General features: G+C 42.1%; 1 protein-coding gene and 1 long non-coding RNA gene across 7 annotated transcripts in view; one reads left to right on the top strand and one right to left on the bottom strand.

The window, feature by feature from the left end:
* LOC132503847 (uncharacterized) overlaps positions 1 to 10,792 on the bottom strand; it is a 32,960-nt gene extending 22,168 nt beyond the window's left edge. For both annotated transcript variants that reach the window (XR_009534648.1, XR_009534647.1), the window contains exon 1: positions 10,315 to 10,792. This is a non-coding gene — a long non-coding RNA (uncharacterized LOC132503847). The remainder of the gene's footprint in view (positions 1 to 10,314) is intronic.
* MAPKAPK5 (MAPK activated protein kinase 5) overlaps positions 9,962 to 21,049 on the top strand; it is a 37,486-nt gene continuing 26,398 nt past the window's right edge. For 2 of the 5 annotated variants that reach the window (XM_060120669.1, XM_060120671.1), the window contains exons 1-2: positions 9,965 to 10,027; positions 10,385 to 11,287. In XM_060120669.1, the coding sequence (XP_059976652.1) occupies positions 11,252 to 11,287 (36 nt within the window). In that variant the 5' untranslated portion in view covers positions 9,965 to 10,027; positions 10,385 to 11,251. Of the gene's footprint in view, positions 10,028 to 10,384; positions 11,288 to 21,049 lie in introns of all 5 variants that reach the window. The other 3 variants (XM_060120670.1, XM_060120672.1, XM_060120668.1) reach the window with 2 other exon arrangements.

Below are 21,049 nucleotides of genomic sequence, written 5' to 3' on the forward strand. Positions count from 1 at the left end.
TTTTTTTAGTATGTTTACAGAATTATACATCTATCACCATAATAGATTTTACAGCATTTTGACTGCTCTAAAAAGAAGCCTGTACTCCTTGGCTGTCATCCCTTAATCCCCCCCCACTCCCCCCACCCCAGCCCCTGGCAATCACTAATCTACTTTGTCTCTAGGGATTTGCCTACTCTGGATATTTCATGTAAGTGGAGTCATACAGTATGTGACCTTTTGTGTCTGTCTTCTTTCACTTTTTTTTTTTTTTTTTTGGCTGTGCCTGGCAGCTTGCAGGATCCTAGTTCCCCGACCAGGAATCAAACCCGGGCCCCCTGCAGTGGAAGCACAGAGTCCTAACCACTGGACTCCCAGGGAAGTCCCTGTTGGGAGTTTTTAAAAATTACAGATTCAATTTCATTACTGGTAATTGGTCTCTTTATATTTTCCATTTCTTCCTGCCTCAGTCTTGGTAGATTGTACATTTCTAGCAATATACCCGTTTCTTCTAGGTTGTCCATTTTATTGACATATAATTGTTTGTAGTAATCTCTTATGATCCTTTGTATTTCTGTGATGTTGGTTGTAACTTCCCTTTCATTTTTAATTATTTATTGGAGCCCTTTTTCTTTTTTTCTTGATGAGTCTGACTAAATTTTCTCTTTTCAAAGAAACACCTCTTAGTTTCATTGATCTTTTTTGTTGCCTTTTTAACCTCTATTGCACTTATTTCTGCTCTGATCTTTATGATTTCTTTCCTTCAACTAATTTTGAGTTTTGTTTGCTCTTCTTTTTCTAGTTCCTTTAGGTGTAAAGTTTGGTTGTTTGAGATTTCTTTTCTTGTTTCTGAGGTAGGCTTGTATCACTATAAACTCTCCTCTTAGAACTGCTTTTGCCGCATCCCATAGATTTTGGATCACTGTGTTTCCATTTTCTTTTGTCTCCAGGTATTTTTTTATTTCCTCTTTGTTTTCTTTGGTGAACAATTTGTTCAGTAGCATATTGTTTAGTCTCCACATGTTGGTATTTTTTGCCATTTTTTTCTTGTATTGACTTCTAGCTATCACTGTGGCTGGAAAAGATGCTTGATATAATTTCAGTTCTCTTAAATTTATTGAGACTCGTGATCTTTCCTGGAGAATGTTCCATGTGCCCTTGGAAAGAATTTTCAGTCTGCAGCTTTTGGATAAAAAGTTCTACTTACATCTATTAAGTCCATCTGGTCTAATGTGTCACTTAAGGCCAGTGTTTCCTTATTGATTTTCTGTCTGGATGATCCGTCCATTGATGTAAATGTGATGTTAAAGTCCCCTACAATGATATGTTACTGTCAGCTTCTCCCTTTATATTTGTTAGTATTTGCCTTATGTATTTAGATGCTCCTGTGTTGGGTACATATATAATTGTTGTATCTTCTTATTGGCTAGATCCCTTTATCATTATCTAATGTCCTTCTTTGTCTCATTATGGTCTTTGTTTCAAAGTCTGTTTTGTCTGATATAAGTATTGCTATCTCAACCTTCTTTTTATTTCCATTTGCATGGAATACCTTTTCCCATCCCCTCACTTTCAATCTGTTTGTCTTTAGATCTGAAGTGAATCTTTTGTAGGCACCATATATATGGGTCTTTTTTTTTTTTAACCATTCAGCCACTCTAAATCTTTTAATTGGAGCATTTAATACATTTACATTTAAAGTAATTATTGATAGATATGTATTTGTTGCCATTGTGTTAACTGTTTTCTGGTTGTTTTTGTAGTTCTCTTTTGTTCGTTTTCTGGTTGTTTTTGTAGCTCTCTTTTGTTCGTTTCTTCTTCTTTTGCTTTCTTCCTCTGTGATTTGATGGCTATCCTTAGTGTTGTTTGGATTCCTTTGTCTTTCTTGTGTGTGTATCTATCATAGGTTTTTGGGTTGTGGTTACTATGAGGTTTATATATAACAATCATATATACATATGTGATTATTTTAAGTTGATCTGTTAAGTTTGAACACATTCTAACCACCCTGCATATTTACTCACCACTGCGTTTAATATTTAATGTTTTTGAAACCATATTTTATGTCTTTTTGTTTTGCGTAGCCCTTAACTACTGATTATGGATATAGATAATTTTACTACTTTTGTCTTTTAACCTTTCTACTAGCCTTATAAGTGGTTGACCTACTACCTTTACTGTATATTTGCCTTTACATTTTTCCTTTAGTAATTTTTATATTTCTAGTTGTGGTCTTTTCTTTTTTTAAAGATTTCTTTATCATTTATTTATTTATTTAATTTATTTTTGGCTGCATCGGGTCTTAGTTGCGGCATGCAGGATCTTTCATTGCAGTGCACAGGCTTCTCTCTAGTTGTGGCATGTGGGTTTTCTCTTTCCTAGTTGTGGCACACAGGCTCCAGGGCATGTGGGCTCTGTAGTTGTGGTGCGCGGGCTTAGTTGCCCCGTGGCATGTGGGATCTTAGTTCCCTGACCAGGGATTGAACCCACATCCCCTGCATTGTAAGGTGGATTCTTTACCACTGGACCACCAGGGAAATCCTGTGGTCTTTTCCTTTTCACTCAGAGAAGTCCCTTTCACATTTCTTGTTAAGCTGGCTTATTGGTACTGCACTCTTTTAGCTTTTGCTTGTCTGTAAAACTCTTTGTCTTTCCTTCAAATCTGAATTATAACCTTGCTGGGTAGAATATTCTTGGTTGTAGGTTTTTTCATTTCATCACTTTAAATATATTGTGCCATTTCCTTCTGGCCTGCAAAGTTTCTGCTGAAAAGTCAGCTGAGAGTCTTATAGGAGTTCCCTTGTATGTAACTACTTCCTTTTCCCTTGCTGCTTTTAATGTTCTCTCTTTAATTTTTTTTCTATTTTAATTACAATGTGTCTTGGTGTGGACCTCTTTGTGATGATCTTGTTTAGGACTCTGTGCTTCCTGGTCCTGGATGTCTGCTTCCTTTCCTTGGATAGGGAATTTTTCAGCTATTATGTATTCAAGTAAGTTCTCTGCCTCTTTCTGTCTCTCTTCTCCTTCTGGGACCCTATAATGTGAACTTCAGTATGCTTGATGTTGTCCCAGAGGTACCTTAAACTATTCTTATTTTTCAAAATTCTTTTTCCTTTTTTGTGTTCAGTTTGGGTGATTTCCACTACTCTGTCTTCCAGTTTGCTGATCTGTTCTTCTGTATAATCTATTCTATTGTTGATTCCTTCTTGTGTATTTTTTTTTCATTTTTTTTAATTAATTAATTTATTTATTTATGGCTGTGTTGGGTCTTCGTTTCTGTGCGAGGGCTTTCTCTAATTGTGGGAAGCGGGGTCCACTCTTCATCGCGGTGCGCAGGCCTCTCACTATCGCGGCCTCTCTTGTTGCGGAGCACAGGCTCCAGACGCGCAGGCTCAGTAATTGTGGCTCATGGGCCCAGTTGCTCCGCAGCATGTGGGATCTTTCCAGACCAGGGCTCGAACCCGTGTCCCCTGCATTGGCAGGCAGATTCTCAACCACTGAGCCACCAGGGAAGCCCTTGTGTATTTTTTATTTCCACTATTCTTTGGCTGTTTGGTTCTTCTTTATATTTTGTTAAGCTTCTGTGTTCATCCATTCTTCTCCTGAGTTCATTGAACATCTTTATAATCATTACCTTGAATTCTTTAATGGTTAGATTACTTACCTCCACTTTGCTTAGTCTTTTTCTAGGGTTTTACCTTGTTCCTTTGTTTGGAACATATTCCTCTATTGCTTCATTTTGCCTAATTCTGTTTTTAGTTCTATGTATTAGGTAGATTGGATACAATTCTCAATCTTGGAGAAGTGGCCTTATATAAGAGATGTCCTGTGGGGCTTAGCAGCACCTTCTCCTCTGGTTACCAGAGCTATACACTCTAGGGGTGCCCCCATGTGGGTTTCATGGGTCCATCTGTTGTCACAGGGCTGACTACTTTGAGCACACTGGTAGGCAGGGCTGGCCTCCAGCCCAGTTGGCTGCCAGGCCCTGCCTTGTGTGGAGGCTGCTGGCCTACTGGTGGGCGGGGCATATCCCTGCATGGCTGGCTGTTCAGCTTGGGGATCCTGGGATCCCCAACTGGCTGGTGGCGGTAAGGCCCTGGTACTAATAGGCTAGTAGGAGGACTCCAAAATGGCACTTGGCAGAACCAATGTCATGGTAGAATGAGCTCCTAAAAATGGCTGCCACCAGAGTCTGTGTCCCCATGGGGAGTCCCAGTTGACTCCTGCCTCTCCTGGAGGCCCTCCGAGATCAGCAAGTGGGTCTGACCCAGGCTCCTTTCAAATTATTGCCTCTGTACTAGGTCTCAGAGCATGTGAAATTTTGCATATGTCCTTTAAGAGCCAAGTCTGTTTCCTATAGCCCTCTGGTTCTCCCATACAGAAGCCCCTCTCATCTTCAAAGCCAGACGTTTTGGGGCTGGACTCTTCTGGATGGCCTACCCTGAAGGTGTGGGTCTTAACTATACTGTATCTCTGCCCCTCCTATCTGCCTGGTTGTGGTTCCCTTTCTTTTTTTTTTTTTTCTTTTTGGCCACACTGCACAACTTGTGGGATCTTAGTTCCCTGACCAGGGATTGAACCCAGGCCCTTGGCAGTGAAAACACAGTCATAACTACTGGACCTCCAGGGAATTCCCTGTAGTTCCTTCTTTCCATCTTTAGTTGTGGAAAATCTGCTAGTCTTCAGGTCATTCTCATCAATAGTTGATCTGTAAATAGTTGTAATTTTGGTGTGCCGATGGTTGGAGGTGAGCTCTGGGTCTTCCCACTCCATCATCTTGGCCACACCCATAAATGTCTAATTCAAAGACACCCAGTCTACAGTATTTCCTTATAGCAGCCCAAGCTATGACAGATTTTGGTGCTGAGAAGTGGGGTGCTGCTATAACAATTACCTAAAAATGTGGAAGCAGCTTTTGAACTGGGGAAAGGGTGGAGGTTGGAAGAATTTGGAAGTACATGCCAGAAAGATAGATGTTTCTGGTGAGGGCTCAGAAAGAAAAGAGGAGAGGTGGAGAGAAAGCTTTCATTTTCTTAGCAAACACATAAATAATCATGAAAAGAGTGTTGGCAGAAATATGGATGGTAAGGTCCACTTTGTTGAGGTCTTAGAGGGAAATGAGGAACACGCTGTTGGACAATGGAGAACAGACGATCCTTGTTATAAAGTGGCAAAGAACTTGGCTGAACTGTGCCCTAGTGTTTTTGCAAGGTACAGCTGGAGAACAATGAAAATGAATATTCAATAACTGAATTATTTTGCTGTACACTTGAAACTAACACAATATTGTAAGTCAACTATACTCCAATAAAATTTAATAAAAAAGAAAAAATCCTGCTGCAAGTAAAAGATCAAAGTTAAATATTTAAGTCATATTTGTAAAAAAAAGAAAATGAATATTCAGTGAAGAGATTTATAAATAAAGTGTTTGAAGAGTAGCTTGCTTCCTCCTGACTGCTTACAATAAAATGTGAAAGGAAAGAGATGACTTAAAGAAGGAATTGTTAAGCAAAGGGAACCAGAATTTAATGCTTTGGAAAATTCTCAGCCTGTCCATATCCCAAAAAATGAGCAAATGTGTTTGGAAGAGAACACTAAAGGGTGTGGATGGACTATCAAATGATAAGAGATTATTGGATTACAAGAACAGAAACACTGCCTGTTTGTGCTGAAGGGGACTAAGATGGGAAGAAATGCTTTCAGATGTTGATTCTACAGGACAGGATGATAAAGCTACTTGGCTATGAATGTGCACTATTCAAGAAAGGGGAAGAATGATCCCAAAAGCAATTCAGAAATCATCAGGGCCATCACCTTGGTTTCAACAGGACAGACAGGCTTCATCTGAAGTCATGGGGGCAGGACCCTTGCCTGGGCAGAGCTGCAAAGGCAGGACCACAACCCAGTGGATCGGGAGGGCAGAGCATCAAACCAAAGAGGATTATTCTCGAGCCTTAAGATCTAAAGGTATTTGCCTTGCTAGAATTGGACTTGGTTGGGACCCATCACTCCTTTCTTCCTTCTGATTACTCCTTTCTTTCTTCTGGTTACTCCTTTTTGGAATGAGAATGTCTACCCTATGCCTATCCCACAACTGTATTTTGGAAGTAGAGAACTTATCTGGTTTCACAGGTTCACAGCTAGAGAGGAATTTTGTTTCAAGATGAATCATACCTAGAGTGTCACCTATATCTGATGTAGATAGTATTTAGATACTTTATTTTTTTAAGGAAGGCTTTATTCTTTTTTTGACTGCACCACACAGTATGTGGGATCTTAGTTCCCTGACCAGGGATCGAACCCATGCCCCCTGCAATGGAAGCATGGTGTCTTAACCACTGGACCACCAGGGAAGTCCAACAGTATCTAGATACTTTAGACATTAGAGTTGATTCTGAAGAGTTAAGACTTTGGAGCTGTTGGAATGAAGTGAATATATTTTGCATGTGAGAAGACATGCATCTGCAGGGCCACATATTTTGTAATAGCAGCCTGAACTGACAAAGACAGATCATGTTTTCCTTACAGGACCCTGGGTTTGATTTTGCTTGAAAGCCATAGCTTAATTTTAGCCCTGGTTGCCATCTAGAGAGACCAAAAAATTTCAAAATCATCAAGTCCTGACTCCTTATTGTTCAATAATTTATCTCTCTTCTCCCATTTTACTACAAGAAGCAAGACGAAACCAGGCAGCACCTTCTGCTTGGTAACTGCTTTAGTTAGATCACCCAGTTCACTAGGAACATTTTCTCTTTCCACATACTTGCAGATGATACTATTGCTAAACCTTCTGCCACTTCATAACAAGGATCCTCTTTCCTTCAGTTTCCAATAACATGTTCCTTACTCCCTTTTGAGCACTCATTGGCAGCATCATCAAAGTCCAGATTCCTACTAAGTTTGTTCAAGATAATTTAGGCTGTCTCTAACACACTCCTCAAAATCTTTCCTGCTTCTGTCCACTGCCTGGTTCCAAACCACTCCCACATTTTAGGTAGTTGTTATGACAGCACCCCATTTCCAGGCACCAAAATCTGTATTAGTTATCTATGCTGCATGACAAATTGCCCCTAAATTTAGTGCTTTAAAAACAGTTATTATCTCACAGTTTCTGTGGGTCAGGAATTTGGACACAGCTTAGCTGGGTGCCCCTGGTACAGAAGGTTGCAATCAAGTTGTTGGCCAAGGCTGCAATCATCTCAGGGTTCAACTAGGTGAGGATCCATTCTAAGCTCACTTATGTGACCACTGGCCAGGCCTCAGGTTCTCACTGACAGTTGGTGAGACATTAGTTCCTTGACATATGGAGCCCTCTATTGGGCAACTATAGTGTGCTGACTAGTATCCCCTCCCCCATTCATGTTCACATGGAACCTCAGAATGTGGAAATAGGGTCTCTGCAGTTGTAACTAGTTAGGTTAAGATGAGGTCATACTAAATTTGGGTGGGCCCTAAATCCAATGACTGCTGTCCTCATAAGAAGAGAGAACATAGAGGCACACAGAAAAGGTCATGTGGAGATGGAGGCAGAGACTAGAATAATGTACCTATAAGCCAAGGAATGCCAAGGACTGCTGGAAGACTCCACTCTTCCCTAGAATCTTCAGAGGGTGCCCTTATGACACCTGGATTTCAGACTTTTGGCCTCCAGAACTGTAGAGAATTTCTGTTGTTTTAAGCCACCCAGTTTGTGGTAGTTTGTTATGGCAGCCCCAGGAAACTAATAAAGCAGCTCACATTTTTGACCTGGCTTTCCTCAGAGCAAATAAGCAAGAGAATAGGAGAGAAAGGGGTACTCAAGATGGAAGCCACAGACTTTTTGCAACCTAATCTCAGACATGCCATCCCATCATTAGAAGCAAGTCACTCGGATCAGCCCACGAGCAGGGTGAGGGGATTAAACAAGATCATGAATACCCAGAGGTGGGCATCATTGAAGGCTATCTTAGGCTATCTACTACCTCCCCAGCAAAAAAATGGAAAAAATGGAGGAAACCTCTCCTTCCTCTGCCTTCTCCATTCCTTGATTCCTTCAACAAATATTTATTAAACACCTACAGTGGGCCAGCTGTTGGGGATGTGACCAATAATACAGACAAGGTTCTTTCCCTTGAGAGTATTTAGTCTAGTGTGGGAGAGAACACTAAAGAAAAAAAGCAAGTGGATATATAAATTAAAATTGTGATAAGTACAAGGAAGTAAATTATGAGGTAATAGGAATATCTGATTTAGATTGAACCAAGGGTCAGGCCTACTCTTTCTGATAAAATAGTATTTCGAATGTGGTTGAAGACTGTGTAGAAATTGGGCTGTGTGTGTGTGTTGGGTGGGGAGAGTACGTCTCTAGATAGAGAGATAGTACGTGCAGATAACAGCCAATAAGTTTAACTGCCAGACTCAGAACGTTTAAGGCAGGGATTTCATCTCTGCATCTCTACTATGTAGCACAGTGCCCGGCACAGAGAGGCACTTGATAAATTCTTACTGAATGAATCCAAGGTACCTTCTATTTCCTAACTGTTATAGATAATGTCAATTCAAGTCATTTTGAAGTTTTCTCCCAAAGTTCACTGCTGGATCACTGTTCTTATTTGTATTAGGTAGCATAAACAAAGCTGCTATAATAAAAAGACGTAAATAGATAAAAGCTCAACACAAGAGGTTTTTTTTTTTTTTTCCCCCTCATATAACAATGCTGAGTGGGTGTTTAGGTCAAAAGGGCAGAGTTCTCCTCCACCCAGGTATCTTCCATCTTAAAGCCTTGCCTTCTCCAGAACCTGGTCATCATCTTCCAGCTGGCAGAGTAAGTAAGAGCATCTGTTGACAGGTTTTCTGGGCCAGGCCTGGATATGTGCACATCCCTTCTGCTCACTTTCCATTGGGGGAGAGCATAGGCATATGGCCACTTTAAGGGGGTTGAGGAATGTACTGTAGGTGTATGGCCAACAAAGAGAACAACTAAATAAGTCAAATACTTGACTTATTCTCTGGTACATTACTCAAGAACCTCAAATTAACCAGATAAAAAAGAACTCTGGATTCCCTGCTTTCACTCTCATCTGAGTCTTTCATTCACTGAATGGCACCACCATCCATGCACGTTGCTTAAGGCAGTCTCCTGGAAGTTATTCTTGATTTGTTTTTGTTTTTTTGGCCGTGCTACATGGGATGTGGGATCTTAGTTCTCCACCAGGGATCGAACCCATGACCCCTGCAGTGGAAGTGCAGAGTCTTAACCACTGGACCGCCAGGGAAGTCCCCTTGATTTGTTTCTTATTTTCATCTTCCACGTGGAGTCCTTCAGGAAGCCCTTTCAACTCTACCTCCAAAACATATCATAAACCCATCTATTCTATCTTTACTGCCACTTTCTTAGTTCAAGCTTCATAATAATCTGGGTTATTCCAAAAGCATTTTAATAACTTTCCATGTCTCCACTTTCTCTTGCCAATATTTCATTCTCCATACAGCAGAGTCTTATCTTTTAAAACATAAATTTGATCATATCACTCTTTAGTTTAAAACCTTCCAGTGGCTTAGAATAAAACCCAAAGTTCTCACCATGACCCCTAAGGGTGTATATGATACAACCTCTGCCTACCTCTCCAACCTCATCCTTTATCACTCTCTGCTACTAACCCTGCTCCAGCTACAATGATCTTGCTGCTCCTTGACCACATTTACCTTACTTCCACTTTAAGACTTTTGCACTTGCTGTTCCATCTGCTCAGAAATCCCCTTGGATTTCCAATAGACAGTTCCTTCTCTTTAGAGGTCTCAGCTTCAAGGTTACGGCCTGGGAGACCTTCCCTGATCATCTACTTGGAAAAAGCCCCCACACCCAGTTATTCTCTTACCTCAGCATCCTATTTATTTGCTTTTTAGTATCCACAAACTCTGTTTTTCCCTCTTTATTTTCTGCTTTCCTTTCTTCAAAATAAGATCCATGAGCAGGTACCGTGTCTTTTTTCTGTTTCCCCAGGGTCGAGTAGGCGTGGCACACAGCTGTGCTCAGTAAATAAGTGAATGAATGAAGAGGCATCAAGAGGTAATTAACCAAAAGCTCCTGCAAGGTTCTTTGACAGATTGTTGGTGTCGTGTAAGGAGCACAAACCTGGGTTCCGGTTCGGACTTGCCCACTTCTCAGCTGTGCGCAAATGAGTGCCGCTCTCTGAGGGCCTCAGTTACTGCATCCGTTAACAGGAAATAAGCACATACTTACCTGAAAAGGCCAAATGCCTACTTTATAAAGGAGAAAGGAACTAAGAGAAGAAAAGAGCTTCACGTAAAATAAACGCTCCGTATATATAACTTATTATACATAATTGTTTTTACCGTAGGACCCGCCCGTGGCCTCAGTTTCCTCTTCTCTATCACTAGTCGATATCCCCGGCTCCTGCCGCAGGGTGTTTCTGGCGCCACAAATCTCGTCCGCGGCGCTAGGAGAAAAGAGAAACGCTCCCGCAGCCACTAGAGTCCGGTGGTGAGGCCCAATAGCCCCGCCCCGCGAGCCTGAACCTTTTACGTCATCAACTCGGCGCCAGCGCTGCGGAGGGCCCGGGGGCCTATCCTGGGTGTGGCGCCACCTTGGGGAGGCCTTGGCGGACGCCTGCAAGTCAACTGCTTGGTTCGGGGGCGGCTCGGAAACCACAGCTGACCGTGACGAGGGGCGCGTGGAGCCGTGGGGACACGAAGTCGGGCGGCAGGAGAGGCGGCCCGGAGCTCAGGCAGGGCACAGCGCCGGCAAGCGGGCGCTGGCGGGGCTGCCCGGCGCGGGTGTCCCGGCGATGTGTGGCGCTGAAGCGGCAGCGGGAGCAGCGGCGGCGGCGGCGGTGGGCTCGGCCTCGGCTTCGCGGCGGTGCCGGCGGCGGAGGCGGAGGCGCAGGCTCCTACTCAGGACCTGGCGAACCCGGGCCTAAGCGGCGGCCCCGCGAGGCCCCAGCACATCGCCCCGGATCGGGGCCTTCCCCGCCTCGCCCTGCCCCGGGAGCCTGCCTCCCCGGCCGGGGATGAGGCCGGGAGGCGGCCGCGCGGGGCCCAGCACAAAGGCTTGTTCCCGGGGGCCGCTGCCGCCGCCGCCCCCAGCCTAGAGCCGCCCGCCGAGGCCGAGCCGGCGCCGGGGCCGTCATCCCCGCAGGTCCCCGGGGGCGGCTGCTGCCCGTCTCCCCGAGACCCAGGGCCCCGAGCGCTGAGCCCCTTGTTCCTTCGGCTGCGGCGGGATCCGGCAGCTGCGCAGCCTCCGCTGCTCCCGGCCGTGCGGGCCCCGCGGAGTATGTGGGAGGAGAGCGACATGGAGAAAGCCATCAAGGTAAGGGAGAGATGCCCCCTTCCTCCCCGCTTTGTCTCTGTGACATTCCTCTCGGCTCCAACCTCAGAAAGCGGAGAGAACTTGGAGCAATTCCCGGGTTTCGGTTTTCACTGGGTTCCGTGGACTGCGTTTTACAGCATTGGGGCGAAGAGTTTGTGTGTGTAGGGAGGGACATCCGACTCTCTCCGACTTACCTGCTTAAAGCAGGGATATGATTCCCCGCTTCGCTAGAATGGAAGGTGAGTGGCGTGGAGATACTTGATGTGAGTAGGACGGAGGGGGCCCCACTGCTGTTTTCGATCATTCCCCAAGTGCCATTAGAATTTGTTTTCAGATGATCTGCTGCAACACCACTTGGAGAGCTGGACCTTACCCATCGCTCCAGATTTGTTTTAAATCTGCTGCTGCGGAAGGAGGTGATCGCCTTCTTACAAACCTGTCCTTTGGCAAATAAGTTGTTCTCACTTTTCCGTGTGGTCCCTCCCCTATTCCTGTTTCCTTTTCCTTCTCCTCCTAGGTAGCGCTAAGTTTATTTAGAAGGAGCTAATGGTGTCCTGTAAGTTACTGCTCTGTTAACCAAAATAAAAGCAAATATGTGTGTTCCAAAGTGTCCCAAATAAAATGACACATTTTTTAAAACCTGCTTTTTACTCTTTTTTAAACAGGCAGACATTGAGGCATTCAGTCACAGGAGTCAGAAAGTTATTATTTAGCTGTACTTAGGAAATTAGGTTCTTATGTGAATTGAACACTAAATCTTAAAGTTTGATATGTATTATTTACTTATTTTACAGTATTAGGTCAACTCTGTGCATTTAAGAATTTCATTTTCCCTTGAGGGACAGGCAACTTGGGGTTATTTTCCCCATCAAGACACAATCACTACAGTCAATAACTAATTAATAACTTATACATCTAACAATTTTGGGGGTGGTAAAGTTTATAGAAGTCATCAGTCACTTCAAAGAAAATTCACCATTTAAACGAGGCATCAAAACAGAACATACACATTAAGGAAGATCAAACTTTAAATAATAGAAATAAAGGTTCTAAAAGACTACTTTGATAGATACATTCTTTTTCTTTTGGTTTGGATTTTATTGGTACAGCGTCGTGAATTGCCTAAAGTTATGTGATTGGGTTGTGAATCAAAATATATTTGGCAGATTTTTAAATTCAAGAAGTATTATCTGCTTTGTGCCAGGTGCTGTCTTAGGCACTTGTGGTGCAAAGCCAGACTCCTAGATGTCCCTCTTTCATAGAGCTTCTATCTAGATGGTGGAGTTAGGTAATAAACATTGCCAGGTGATATAATTAAGTATTAAAAAGTGGGGAGTACTACGTTAGGAAGGGTAGGCAGGGAAGGCTTTCCTGAGGAGGTGTCATTTGCATAGAGCTTTGAAGGGAATGAAGAAACAAACCTCCACTGTCTTGGGGAAGAATATTATAGGCAGTGGGAACAGCAGGTACAAAGGCCCTGAGGTAGGTGCGGGTCTCGTGTGACCCAGGAACAACAAGGTGGCTGGAATGCAGAGATAGAGATATGTGATGAGATAGGTGATGGGAAGCCACAGTATACACAGGGCCTTGTAGGCCATTGTAGGAACTTTGGCTTTGACCCTGAGTAGAAGGGGAAATCTCAGAGAGTTTTGAGCAGAACAGGGACATAGTTCTAGTGGGCAAATGTATAAACGGGGAAGCAGTGTTACTGAGTGGTTGTTATAGTTTCTCCAGGTTGACTGATGAGTTGAAATTCAGCCTGGCCATTCATTTAACTGTGTCCTTGAATAAGTCACTTTACTTCTTTGTCACTTAGTTTCCTCATCCATAGGAAGAGGATAAAAGAATCTCCTCAGCTTAGGGTTTTTTTGAGAATTTAATAAGCACATGTATCTAAATGTGCTTACAGTACCTAACATTTAGTAAGAACTCAATGGATATTAGCTCATAGCAACCTAAGAATGGTTTAGAAAGAGTTGGGGTTTTCTTCAGTCGGTCACTATTGTCCAACTTAGTTTTCTTAAAACTTTTTAGCTTTTCTTCATGTACTTACTAATAGGTCATTGGTGAATCTTCCTACTAATTTGGGTGTGTCCAACCAATACAAATTAGTGGAGTTGAAAATATCTGATCTAACAACCAGTACTGACGAGGATATGTTCCCTTGGCAGCAAGCCAGCATCACATCAAATAAAACTTTTGGTCTGTGGCATTGTGTTGTATTCATTGTTTTGCTTTTTTGAGGCTGTCCCTCATTTGGTAAGAACTGAGACCTCTGGAGTTCAGCTGGAAAAGCTATTTCCCTGGGTTCTCACCACAACATTTAAACTTCTGCTGCCTGATTACCTGAGAGTGGGTGGATTGGACTTTAAGATCTCATCCTATTACTCTTCAAGGTATTAGGATAAGGCCAACTGGCTACAACCATAGACTCTGTCTTCTCATTTCTGTCTCTACTGCCATAGGCCATGACTTCACTGCTCCCAAGTCACTTAGCTAAACCTAGATAATGAACGTTTTGGGATTAGAGATTGCCTTACATATTTGTTTTCTGTTGTATATGGCAGAGTTTTTAATACTTTATGAACTTGACGAAAATTCATTTTCTTAGTTTTAAAAACATTAAAAAAATTGCAGTTATAATTCACATACCATAAAATTCGCCCAAGGTAAGTGTATAATTCAGTAATTTTTAGTGAGTTTATAGAGCTGTGCATCTGTCTTCACAATCCAGTTTTAGAATTTTTCTATCTCGCCTCCGTCTCCCCCACCCCACCCCTGTCCCTGGAAAGTTCCTTCTGCCTCATTGTAGTCAGCCTCTACTGTGACTCCCCACCCCAGACAACTGCTGATCTGCTTTCTGTCACTATTCTTTTGTCTTCTCTAGAAATTCCAAATAATCAAAATTATATAATATGTAGTCTTATGTGTTTGGCTTCTTTTACTTATACTTTTGAGGTTCATCCATGTTAGTGCATGCATTAGTAGTTCACTCCTTTTTATTGTTGAGGAATGTTTTTATTGTTTATCCCCTGTTGATGGACATTTAGATTGTTTCCAGTTTTTAGCTATTATGAATAAAATGATAAATAAAACTTGTCCATACAAGTTTTTGTGTGAACGTATGTTTCATTTTCTTCTGGGTAAATACCTATGTGTGGAATTATTGGGTAGTACAGTAAGTTTATGCTTAACTTTTTAAGAAATGGCAAAACTTTTCCAAAATGGAATTGTTCCAAGACCATTTGTTCAAAACATTGTCTTTTTGCTTGTTGAATTACCTTTGTTGAAAATCAGTTGATCATAAATGTATAAGTTTATTTTTGGATTCTCTTTTTTTCTTCTTTTCCTTTTTTCTTTTTTTTGTTTTTGTTTGTTTGTTTGTTTGATTTTCTTTTTCATTGATCCATATAACTATCCTTATGCCAGTGCCACACTGATTTGATTACTGAAGCTTTATGGTAAGTTTTCAAATTGGGTAGCATGAGAACCAACTTGGTTTTTCTTTTTCAAAATTAAGCTGGCAGGACTTCCCTGGTGGCCAGCGGTAAAGAATCTGCCTTACAATGCAGGGGACACGGGTTCTATCCCTGGTCAGGGAACTAAGATCCCACATGCCGTGGGGCAACTAAGCCCACACGCCACAACTACTGAGCTTGCACGCCTTAGCTAGAGAACCTGTGTGCTGCAGACTACAGAGCCCACGTGCCCTGGAGCCTGTGCGCCACAACTAGAGAAGAGAAAACCTGCCCGCTGCAACTAGAGAGAAGCCCGTGAGCTGTAACAAAAGATCCCGTGTGCCGCAACTAAGACCCAACGCAGCCAAAAATAAATAAAATAAATAAATAATAAATCTCAAAAAACAAATAAACCCCAAGAAACCTAGGAAACTGAAGGTTTCTCTATATATAAAAAAATTAAGTTGGTTATTTAAGTTCTTTGTATTTCCAAATAAATTTTAGAATCAGCGTGTCAATTTCTACCAAGAAAAGTGTGCTGGGATTTTGACGGGGATTCCATAGAATCTGTTGGTCAGTTTGAGGACAGTTGCCATCTTAACAATATTGTCTACTAGGCCAAGAACATGGTATAACTCTCCATTTTTTTCCGGGCTTTCCCCTATTTATCAGTGTGTTTGAGTCTTTAGTGTATAGATCTTCTTTCGATAAATTTATTCCTAACTATTTTATTCTTTATGACGCTATTAAGAGTGGAATTGTTTTTAAAAATAAATTTATTTATTTAGTTATGGCTGCATTGGGTCTTCGTTGCTGCACGTGGGCTTTTCTCTAGTTGTGACGGGGCTTCTCACTGTGGTGGCTTCTCCTGTTGCGGAGCACGGGCTCTAGGTGCGTGGGCTTCAGTAGTTGTGGTGCACGGGCTCAGTAGTTGTGGCTTGCAGGCTCAGGAGTTGTGGCACCCAGGCTTAGTTGCCCCGCAGCGTGTGGGATCTTCCCGGATCAGGGCTTAAACCTGTGTCCCCTGCATTGGCAGGCGGGTTCTTAACCACTGTGCCACCAGGGAAGCCCCCATTTCTAATGTTAATAACTTGTGTTTTTTCTCTCTTTCTCAGTCAGTCTAGCTAAAGGTTTGTTAATTTTGTTGACCTTTCAAAGAATCAGCTTTTGGTTTTCATTTATTTTTCTCTATTTTCTGTTTTCTACTTTATTGATTTCTGCTCTACTTTTTAATATTTCTGCTTGCTTTGGGTATAGTTTGTTCTTTAGTTTTTCAAGGTAGAAGCTTAGATTATTGATTTGTGATCTTCCTTTGTTATAGAGGTATTGATAGCTAAAGCAGTGTTTAGTGTTTTCATCTAAATGCTGCTTTAGCTGCAGCTCATACGTTTTAGCTTATTGCGTTTTCATTTTCCTTCAGATCAAAATATTTTCTAATTTCCCTTATTATTTCTTCTTCATTGGTTATTTAGAAGCATATTACTTAGTTTCTATATATTTTTAAATTTCCCAAATTTTCTTCTGTTGATTTATAGCTTAATTCCATTATTGTTGGAGAACTTTACATAATTTTAATTTTCAGAAGTTTATTGAGACTTATGACCTAGCATGTGGTTTATCCTGGAGGATATTCCGTGTGCACTTAGGATATATATTCCCCTGTTGTTGAATGGAGTGTTTTGTAGATGTCAGGTCAGGTTCATTGATAGTGTTGTTTTCTACATTCTTGCTGATTTTCTGTCTAGTTTATCTGTTACTGAGAGTGGAGGTTTTGAAATCGCCAACTATTATTTTTGTTTTTCTTTTCAATAATTATTTATTTATTTGGTTGCACCAGGTCTTAGTTGCAGCAGGGGGGCTCCTTTAGTTATGGCACTTGCACTCCTTAGTTTTGGCATGCCTGTGGGATCTAGTTCCCTGACCAGGGATTGAACCTGGGCCCCTGCACTGGGAGTGCGGAGTCTTAACCACTGCACCACCAGGGAAGCCCTTGAATTGATCTTATCATTATAAAAAGTTCCTCTCTTTCTCTATTAACATCTTCTGTTTTAAAGTCTGTTTTATCTGTTGTCAGGTATAGCTACTCCAGCTTTCTTTCGGTTACTTGTGGTATATTTTTTTCCATTCTTTTTTTTTTTTCATTTTTTTAGTAAAGCATACATAGCATGAAATTTACCATCTTAACCATTTTTACCTGTATAGTTCAGTGGTATTAAATATACTCATAATGTTGGGCAACCATTACCACTATTCAACTCCATAACTCTTTTCATCTTATAAAACTGAAACTCTACCCAGTAAGCAGTAATTCCCCATTGCCTCCTTTCCCCCAGTCCCTAGCAACTGCCATTCTACTTTCTATGATTTTGACTATTCTGAATACTTCATATAAGTAGACGCATATAGAATTTGTCTTTTTGTGAATGGCTTATTTCACTTAGCATAATGTCCTCAAGGTTCATCTGTGTTGTGGCATATTGCAGAATTTCCTTCCTTTTTAAGGGTGAATAATATTCCATTGTATGTATAGCCCACATTTTGCTTATCTATTCATCCATCAGTGGGCACTCAGGTTGCTTGCATGTATTAGCTATTGTAAATAATGCTACTTTGAACATGGACATACAAATATCTCTTCAGGATCCTGCTTTCAACTCTTTTGGGTTTATACCCAGAAGTAGAATTACTGGATCATATAGTCATTCTATTTTTAAGTTTCTGAGGAACCACCATACCATATTCCACAGCAGCTGTACTATTTTACGTTCCCACCAATAGTGCACAGGGGTTCCAGTTTTCTCCACATTCTCTCCAATACTTGTTCTTTTCTGTTTTGTTGTTGTTGTTGTTTTTAATAGTGGCCATCCTAATGGGTTTGAGGTAGTATCTCATTGTAGTTTTGATTTGCATTCCCCTAATGATTAGTGACATTGAGCATTTTTCATGTGCTCTAGGCCATTCATGTATCTTCTTTGGAGAAATGTCTGTTTGAGTCCTTGGCCCATTTTTTGAATTGGGTTGTTTGGGGGGTTTTTTGTTGTGTTTTAGGAGTTCTCTACATATTCTGCATATTAATCCCTTATCAGATATATGATTTGCAAATATTTTCTCCAATTTTGTGGGTTGCCTTTGTTACACTGTTAATAGTGTTTTTTGTTTGTTTGTTTGTTTTGTGGTACGAGGGCCTCTCACTGTTGTGGCCTCTCCCATTGTGGAGCACAGGCTCCGGACGCGCAGGCTCAGCAGCCATGGCTCACGGGCCCAGCCGCTCTGCAGCATGTGGGACCTTCCCGGGCCGGGGCACGAACCCGTGTCCCCTGCATCGGCAGGCGGACTCTCAACCACTGTGCCACCAGGGAAGCCCCTAATAGTGTTTTTTGATGCACAAAATTTAAAATTTTCATAACATCCATTTTGTCTATTCTTTTGTGCCTGTTCCTCTGGGTTTTTTTTTTAATTTAATTTTTTTATACAGCAGGTTCTTATTAGTCATCCATTTTATACATATTGGTATATACATGTCAATCCCAATCTCCCAATTCATCCCACCTCCACCCCCACCCCCCACTTTCCTCTCTTGGTGTCCATATGTTTGTTCTCTACATCTGGGTCTCTATTTCTGCCTTGCAAACTGGTTCATCTGTACCATTTTTCTAGATTCCACATATATGTGTTAATATACGATATTTGTTTTTCTTTCTGACTTACTTCACTTTGTATGACAGTCTCTAAGTCCATCCACGTCTCTACCAGTGACCCAGTTTCACTCCTTTTTATGGCTGAGTAATATTCCATCGTATATATGTACCACATCCTCTTTATGCATTCATCTGTCGATGGGCATTTCAGTTGCTTCCATGACCTGGCTATTGTAAATAGTGCTGCAATGAACACTGGGGTGCATGTGTCTTTTTTTTTTTTTTTTTTTTTGCGGTATGCGGGCCTCTCACTGTTGTGGCCTCTCCTCCGGACGTGCAGGCTCAGCGGCCATGGCCCATGGTCCTAGCTGCTCCGCGGCATGTGGGATCCTCCCAGGCTGGGGCACGAACCCGCGTCCCCTGCATTGGCAGGCAGACTCTCAACCACTGTGCCACCAGAGAGGCCCTGAACAACACAGATTTGACTGTGTGGGCCCACTTATGTATGGATTTTTTTTCAGTAAAGATGGATTACAGTACTAAATGATCTGTGGTTTGAAACCATGGATGTGGAACTCCTGATACGAAGTCTGACCCTAACGTTATACTTGGATTTTGGTTTTTTTTTTGCGGTATGCAGGCCTCTCACTGTTGTGGCCTCTCCCATTGCGGAGCACAGGCTCCGGACGCGCAGGCTCAGCAGCCATGGCTCACGGGCCCAGCCGCTCCACGGCATGTGGATCTTCCCGGACCAGGGCATGAACCCGTGTCCCCTGCATCAGCAGGCGGACTCTCAACCACTGCGCCACCAGGGAAGCCCCTATACGTGGATTTTTGACTGTGCCAGTGCCAGCACCCCTAACCCCCTATCTTGTTCAAGGGTCAACTGTACTTCATTCCATGAGTCTATATCCTTATTTAAGACAGTGTATAGATTAAAAATATATATATTTATTTATTTATTTGGTTGTGCTGGGTCTTAGTTGCGCCAGGCGGGCTCCTTAATTGTGACTTGAGGGCTCCTTAGTTGTAGCTCGCCTGCTCCTTAGTTGCAGCACATGGGCTCCTTTGTTGTGGCTTGTGAACTCTTAGTTGTGGCATGCATGTGGGATCTAGTTCCCTGACAAGGGATAGAACCCAGGCCCCCTGCATTGGGAGCACGGAGTCTTAACCACTGTGCCATTGGGGAAATCCCAGTGTATAGATTTCTTTAGCAGAACCCAGTCAATGTATTTGTCATTGATACATTTGAGGTAGTCCATAATTTTCTTCAATAAAGTGTCTTAATTGACGCATGCCTTTTTACCTTCTCTTTGCCATTAAAATATGTGAGAAAATATGCCATCTACACATAGAAGAGTCGGCTGATGTGAGAATGTTACTTCTTTTGCCCAGCTGGGCTTAGTGAAGTCTTAGAACTGGTTAGTGTTTATGGCACCATCAACAAATGTGCAAGAATTAAACCTGGTAAAGAGGACAACAGACGTAAGAAAAACAGGGTTCAGAGATCAGGGCTGTAGAGAGATCTGGTAGTGCTTCTCTTACCTTCTGCAAAGCCAAGTGTCAAAACTTCAGTCAGAGCCTCTATAATTTGAACTTTCTTGGCTGTCCATTAGGTAGAGTACCATCTTAATAAGCACCAGTGCAGTGAAGAATTTGGTCTAATATTATTTTTACATCCCAGGAACTGGACATATGAATAGTCCTTTGATCTGACTGTAACAAATAATTCCGTAGAATGAATCTGTCTTTTCCATTGAGTCTCCAGTGAGTGTATGTCTTCATTAGAGGCCTCGCAAATTTTACTCTACCATGAAGCATAGACTATGCTCCAGTTCTTTCTTTCCCAATTCTGTCTTCCTCTCTGTCTTCTCAAATACTTCTGAATCCGGCAGGATAGGCAGTGGAAACATGAAGGAGGTAGACAGGTTAAATGGGTAGGTTTGAATTCTGTTCAGGAGATGGTGAGTGGAGACCTGGGACCTCCCTAATTGGGCAGGATTCATTCCTAATCCTCATGCAGGGGCCTGGGCAGTTACCCCTGATAGCTGGGGATGATGCCAAAGATGAATGATGCTGGGGAAGAGGCCAAAGCCATAGTTTCTAGTCTTATCAGTGCCTATAACTCACTGTGTGACTTTGACAAGCTCCTTAACCCTGATATACAGTTTTTCAGAAGAGAGTTTGTGTAATGATTTTCCTAGTCCCTCGCAAATCAATGTCCTTCCATCACCTGGTTTTAGTCCACCTTTCTAGTCATTCATTCCATAGTTATTGAGCATTTACTATATGATGGGAACCTTTATCAAGAACTGGCAGCAGGAAGGTGTGGAGATGAAGGCTATTCTAAACTTGTTTTATACACTTACATATTCATTGGACAGAAGCTGTTTTCATCTCTGAACTTATCCTGGTGTCTGGCACTTACTAACTGCTCATTGAGTTTGTGTTACATGGACAAATATTCTGTTCCTATACCTGGGAATCAAGATTCTGTTGCTAATTATAATCTATCAGATTTTCATTGCAACAAAACAATTTGATAGTCTCATGAGTTTTGGCCTAATTTCTCCAGGTCTGTAGTCGGTTTTCTGTTCTACCCGTGGAACCCTGAAAAATGAATTTTAGCCTACCACAGTTTAAGTGTATGGCTTTCTTGCCTAAAA

This window comes from Lagenorhynchus albirostris, chromosome 14, assembly GCF_949774975.1.
Source record: "Lagenorhynchus albirostris chromosome 14, mLagAlb1.1, whole genome shotgun sequence".
In the NCBI taxonomy this organism is placed as follows: Eukaryota; Metazoa; Chordata; class Mammalia; order Artiodactyla; family Delphinidae; genus Lagenorhynchus; species Lagenorhynchus albirostris.